Below are 6,191 nucleotides of genomic sequence, written 5' to 3'. Positions count from 1 at the left end.
TATATATAATATATATATATATATATATATACACATAAACATAAAAGAGAGCGCTCATGAAAAATAAAAATGAGCGATAAAATGCGTGATCGACAGGGCCAGGTGGTACAGATAGGCCTTGTCGTATTAACAGTTGTCAATTATATAATATTTAAGAAATTTACGTCCAACTTACCTTTGTGTTTCCTGGTTTGGATATGCTCCTGGATATTTTTGTTCCTCGGTTTCCATAATTGATCATAACGGAACACAGCACGGGAAAGTCCGGTTTTCTTTTTTTTTTTTTTTTTTTGTATGTGTTCGGTTGGACACGTTGATCCAGTTTTCGTTCCCATCTGCACGGTTCCACTTTTTTCATGCCGTGCCCATCTGAAACAGTTTTTACCCCGTGGTTTTTATCAATTTCCCTGGCACGGACTTCGTCTTTTCGCTCCAAGACTATCGCCATACTGGCAGACATACGTGTGTAATATATATGTAAAACGATAACTATGCCAGAGTAAACAGAATGCCTCTCTATGAAATGTTAATATCAGAGTGAAAATACAGACGAAGTCCCGCCAAAATGCTGCCGGAAATTGGAATGTTGCCGTTATTATAAGAACCAAATTGAATGGAAACAGATAGCAATGCCGTAAACTTGGTTGCAATGCCGTAAACAGGTAGCAATGCCGTTTTCCGCTATCACAGCTGTGACTAATTTCACGACGAATGAATTCTCAACAGATTTATACGTTACACAAAAATGACATTTTCAGATTAAAAAAAAAAAACTCGAAATCCCGCAAATCCGCGGAATATTCTCATCCCTGCACTCAAGGGTACTGATCGTTGTAAAGGGCAAACAAGTTTGATACACACTTGTGAAGACATTTTCACGACCACACATTACCTTTTTGTACAGAACTATCAATGGTATTTATGTGAGTACTTTTTGAGTTCTTAAAATAAATTTAACGAGGAAGGAAGCTACTATGCGAATCCATCCAGCCATCTTCTTTGCCGCTTATCCTCACGAGGGTCGCGGAGATTGCTGGAGCCTATGCCAGCTGTCAAATTGGCAGGAGGCGGGGTACACCCTGAACTGGTCGCCAGCCAATCGCAGGGCACATTGACACAACAGCCACACTCACAATCACACCTATGGGCAATTAATGTTACACGTTTTTGGGACGTGGGAAATCGGAATCGGGAGTCCCTGGAGAAAACCCACGTAGGCACAGGGAGAACATGCAAACTCCAAACAGGTGGGTCCAGGATCGAACCTGGAACCTCAAATCTATGAAGCCAACCCTTTACCAGCTGAGTCACCGTGGTGCCCTATGTGAATCCATCCATCCATCCATCCATTTTCTTTGCCGCTTATCCTCACAAGGGTCCTGGAGCCTATCCCAGCTGTCAACAGGCAGGAGGCAGGGTACATCCTGAATTGGTCGCCAGCCAATCACAGGGCAGATAGAGACAAACAGCCGCACTCACAATCAATTTAGTGTCTCCAATTAATGCATGTTTAGGGTAGGGTTAGGATGTGGGAGGTGCCCGGAAAAAAGCCACCCGGGCAGAGGGAGAAGATGAAATCTCCACACAGGCGGGTCCGGGATCGAACCCTGGTCCTCAGAACTGTGAGGCCAACGCTTTACCAGCTGATCCACCATGCCGCCCCTATATGAATCCAAAAGTAGTAAATATTGTAATTTTCATTAATTTCTGATTACACGTTGTGTATCACAGATAACTTTACACACTGTTGATGTCACTTTATTCATACAGTTGTTTATAAATATGCATTGTCCATGTGATTTATTCTCAGCAAACGGTAAAAGGTTGATTTACATAAATGATGGCATCGACTCGAGATCCCGGTATTCAACATTGATATTTTGAAATGATGAAGAGACAGCATCGTGATCCGAGATCTGCGTTATTCAGTATGAAATGAGCTTCCGCCATGATACAAAACAAAATTGATCGACGACGACCTGGCCGCGGACGATCACGGGTCCGGAGCGAAAAGTCTCGTGATTTTCCGCTTTTGTGCTTTTTGCGGCTACGGATCACGTTTCACTACGCGAGTCCAAACGTGAAGTTGTTACTTCACCGGAGAGCAGAAGTCTTTCCTCACTTGGTTTCCGGGCGATCGAGCGGCCGTCGCCCTTCACCGCGACTCCGCTGTAAACATTTCTAAACGGATCAGCAACTAACGGGAAGAAAAAAAAAGTCTTTCCTTTCATCCTAATAAAATATATCGTAGATAAATATAGTCGTCGAGCAGGGTGGCCGCGGAGGCCGTGTTGAGCTACGTCAAAAGGAATGGCGTCAAGCGTCGACGTCACGGACGTCCATTCGGGCGACGCGTCCTCGCTGTCGACCTCTTGGCGGTGGCCAGAAACGTGTCGCCGTGACGGCGGCGCCGGCATGACAAAAGAGGGGGTTTGGGGGTTGGGGGGGGGGGGTTGAAGCACGAGGAGGAGATCCTCACTTCACTGCAAGGGATGAGGAAAAAGATAGAAATCGTCGTGAATATAACGAGGTCGCATTTTTTTGCGGCGACCGACTGACCAAGTAGACGTCGAGGACCGAGCCGTCGTCTCGGTCCATGTCCGCGTCCATGGCGCTGTGCTCGGACGTGAGGCAGATGGCGCTGTCCTCCAGGGTGAACGTGGAACTGGACCCCGCGTCCTCTCTGAAACCCGACAAATGGGGGCATATCTCATCATGTGATCGACAAGACTGACAGCACCCAGGTCAAAAGTTCAGCTCGAGAGTGCGCACACTTGTGTCAGGGGGGGGAATCCGTCCATCCATTTTCTTTGCCGCTTATCCTCACAAGGGTCCTGGAGCCTATCCCAGCTGTCAACGGCCAGGAGGCCGGGTACACCCTGAACTGGTTGCAAGCCGATCGCAGGCCACATAGAGACAAACAATCGCACTCACAATCACACCTATGGACAATTTAGAGTGTTTTTGGGGATGTGGGAGGAAACCCGCACAGGAAGAACATGCAAACTCCACACAGGCGGGGCCGGAATCAAACCCGGGTCCTCAGAACTGTGAGGCCGATGCTTTCCAGCTGCACCACTGTGCCGCCACAGGGAGAATTTTCAAGAAAATATGACATTAATGTGCTGTGACAGATCATCAGACAAGCTGTGGGGAAATTAGCCAGTTGAACTAAAATGGCCCAAAAATTATTGAATACAAAGAAAACATCTTTGTTTACGCCAGTTGTTTTTTCTTTCTTCATTTTTAGACACAATTATGTAAACTGCCCAAATAGATACTTACCAAATTGAGATTATTAATGCCACCCACCTGGACAATAATGTAGAATTTTCATGACCTTTTCAATGGCGGCTTTAATGATTATTTGTACTTTTCGAAGTGAATAATCCATCCATCCATTTTCTTAGCCGCTTATCCTCATGAGGGAGTGCTGGAGCCTATCCCAGCTGTCAACGGGCAGGAGGCGGGGTACACCCTGAACGGGTTGCCAGCCAATCGCAGGGCACATAGAGACAAACAATCAGTCACACTCACATTCACACCTACGGGCAATTTAGAGTTTCCACTTAACCTACCATGCATGTTTTTACTCCCGCAAATACAAACATATTGTCAAATGACGTGATTCCTGACCATGTACCGAGATCAACTATCCAGCCATCCATTTTCTTTGCCGCTTATCCTCACGAAGGTTGCAGGGAGCGCTTGAGCCTATCCCTGCTGTCAACGGGCAGGAGGCGGGGCACACCCTGAACTGGTTGCAAGCCAATCGCAGGGCACATCGAGACAAACAGCAGTCGTACTCACAACCACACCTCGGGGCAATTTGAATGTCGAATTAATGCATGTTTTTTGGAATGTGGGAGGAAACCGGAGTGCCCACCCGGAGAAAAGCCACGCAGGCACAGGGAGAACATGCCAACTCCACACAGGCGGGGCCGGGATCAAACCCGGGTCCTCAGAACTGTGAGGCCGACGCTTTCCCAGCTGATCCACTCTGCCGCCTTGAATGAATAATTAAAGGTTTCATTTCAGAAAATCACTAAAAGGCCTGGATAATGTTGTGAAATGTTCCCCATTTTAATTAATCACTCTAAATTAATGAATCAAAAATGCAACCGATGCAGAAATTGCTCATCTCTGAAGGTGAAATTGAAAATTTAGGAAGCATCTTTTGGAGGTGTGCAGTCAATTTGATTTATCATCCACTAGGGGGCGGCAGAAGAGCTGCTTTCCTTGTTTTGAGCAAAGGCGACTCCTTGAACGCTTGGTTTATTGTACAGTATTTTTGCTTTTTAGACACGTGATCCACATGATTTTGCACAAAAAGCCACAATAATACAAATAGTGACAATACACGGGAATATTTACATATTCAGGTCATTAATGTGAATATGTTGCTTCCTCTTGATTTCCTTCTCATTGCCCAACAACGCTTCCTCGTAAGGGTAAAAAATAAACAAAATAAAAAATGAGACGAGAAGAGAAGAAGAGAAGCGGCGAACCCAACGCTCGCCAGTTCGTCGCCGTCGAGCGTGAATGTTTCATGGCGTGCACCCGAGCCCCGGTGAGGTCACCGGAAGAAAAAAAAAAAAAAAAAAAAAAAGCGGCGACACCTTGAGGGAAACTTGAAACACCCACACAGAGAACGCACTATATGGCGCTGGCGTGTTCTGGACGCGTGAGTCACCTCGCCGGTGACATTTTTATTGCCTGTGAGGACGGAAAGCACGGGCGACGATAGCGTGGGAGTGTGGCACGAGTGAGAGTTGACAAAAAAAAAAAAAAAAAAAAAAAAAAAAAAACACCCACCCGAACGCACCCACGCATAAACGTGGTCCCCCGAGGTCCTGGGGGCCCCGGCGGCGTTGTGTTTTTAAGTGCTAAACTAGATTCTGGCGGGGCAGCCAGCCGTGACGCGATGAAGGCGGCGCTGAGGAATAAACCGCGTTGCTCCTCGCTCGCCCGACTCGTAAAGCCACTTTTGCAAATACGGTAAACGTAGCGTTTGTAGGGCGGATGAGGCGCGGAATCGAAACCGACATCCTGTATAAAAATAAACATGGCCGGTGTCGTGGCCGGGCCACTTGTTCTGTTGTTGTTTGTTCACTTTTATGGCGGCACGGTGGATCAGCTGGTAAAGCGTCGGCCTCACAGTTCTGAGTACCAGGGTTCGATCCCAGACCCGCCAGTGTGGAGTTTGCATGTTCTCCCCGTGCCTGCGTGGCTTTTCTCCGGTTTCCTCCCACATCCCAAAAACACGCAACATTAATTGGAGTCTCTAAATTGCCTCTAGGTGTGATTCTGAGTGCGGCTGTTTGTCTCGCTCCCCGCAACCCTCATGAGGATAAGCGGCAAAGAAAATGGATTAATGGATTAATTGGACACTCTAAATTGCCCCTAGGTTTGATTGTGAGCGCGGCTGTTTGTCTCCATGTGCCCTGCGATTGGCTGGCGACCAGTTCAGGGTGCACCCCTCCTCCTGCCCGTTTGACAGCTGGGACAGGCTCCGGGACTCCCAGCGACCCTCGTAAGCATAAGTGGCAAATAAAATGGATGGATGGATTAATTTGACATTCTAAAGTGCCCCTAGGCTTGATTGTGAGCGCAACTGTTTGTCTCTATGTGCCCTGCGATTGGCTGGCGACCAGTTCAGGGTGCACCCCGCCTCCTGCCCGTTTGACAGCTGGGATAGGCTCCGGGACTCCCCGCGACCCTTGTGAGGATAAGCGGCAAAGAAGGCAGATGGATGGATGGATGAGATAAAAATCTCTGTCTTTTTGCATGCGCCCTGCGATGGATCAGTACCCGACCTCTAACCCTAATCCAGATGAGGGCTCTCGAAAATGGACGGGTCGCCCCCCCACCCGTCTTGGTCTTTTTAAAGGCCGAAAGGACGCGACGGAGGCGACGTACCTTTCGTCCGTTTGGTTTTCCACGCCAACCAAGATGGAGGAGGACGACAGCGTACCCATGGAGGAGCCCTCAAAGTAGGACGGGTTGTCGGGGACCAGGTCGGGGTGCACGTAGGAACCGAACACGGCTGAGGGAGCAAAAAAGTGAAGTTGTCACTTGACGGGAGTGCTCAGAGTCACTCGCTATGGTGTAACTTCAACTATTTGCGAGTCTACTCTGCTGTTGGTCTAGTCTATAACAAGGTGGTACAGTCCTGAATGGACCCGCATACT

General features: G+C 48.0%; 1 protein-coding gene across 4 annotated transcripts in view; it reads right to left on the bottom strand.

Moving 5' to 3' along the window:
- Nucleotides 1-1,742: 1,742 nt before the first annotated feature.
- Nucleotides 1,743-6,191, bottom strand: part of pip5k1bb (phosphatidylinositol-4-phosphate 5-kinase, type I, beta b) — a 37,608-nt gene continuing 33,159 nt past the window's right edge. For 3 of the 4 annotated variants that reach the window (XM_061815997.1, XM_061815999.1, XM_061815998.1), the window contains exons 13-14: nucleotides 2,560-2,683; nucleotides 1,743-2,483 (exon numbers count right to left, since the gene is read on the bottom strand). In XM_061815997.1, the coding sequence (XP_061671981.1) occupies nucleotides 2,330-2,483; nucleotides 2,560-2,683 (278 nt within the window). In that variant the 3' untranslated portion in view covers nucleotides 1,743-2,329. Of the gene's footprint in view, nucleotides 2,484-2,559; nucleotides 2,684-5,919; nucleotides 6,047-6,191 lie in introns of all 4 variants that reach the window. The other variant, XM_061816001.1, reaches the window with a different exon arrangement.

The sequence above is a fragment of the Syngnathoides biaculeatus genome, chromosome 4 (genome assembly GCF_019802595.1).
Source record: "Syngnathoides biaculeatus isolate LvHL_M chromosome 4, ASM1980259v1, whole genome shotgun sequence".
In the NCBI taxonomy this organism is placed as follows: domain Eukaryota; kingdom Metazoa; phylum Chordata; class Actinopteri; order Syngnathiformes; family Syngnathidae; genus Syngnathoides; species Syngnathoides biaculeatus.
This window is presented reverse-complemented; position numbering and strand designations above follow the sequence as displayed.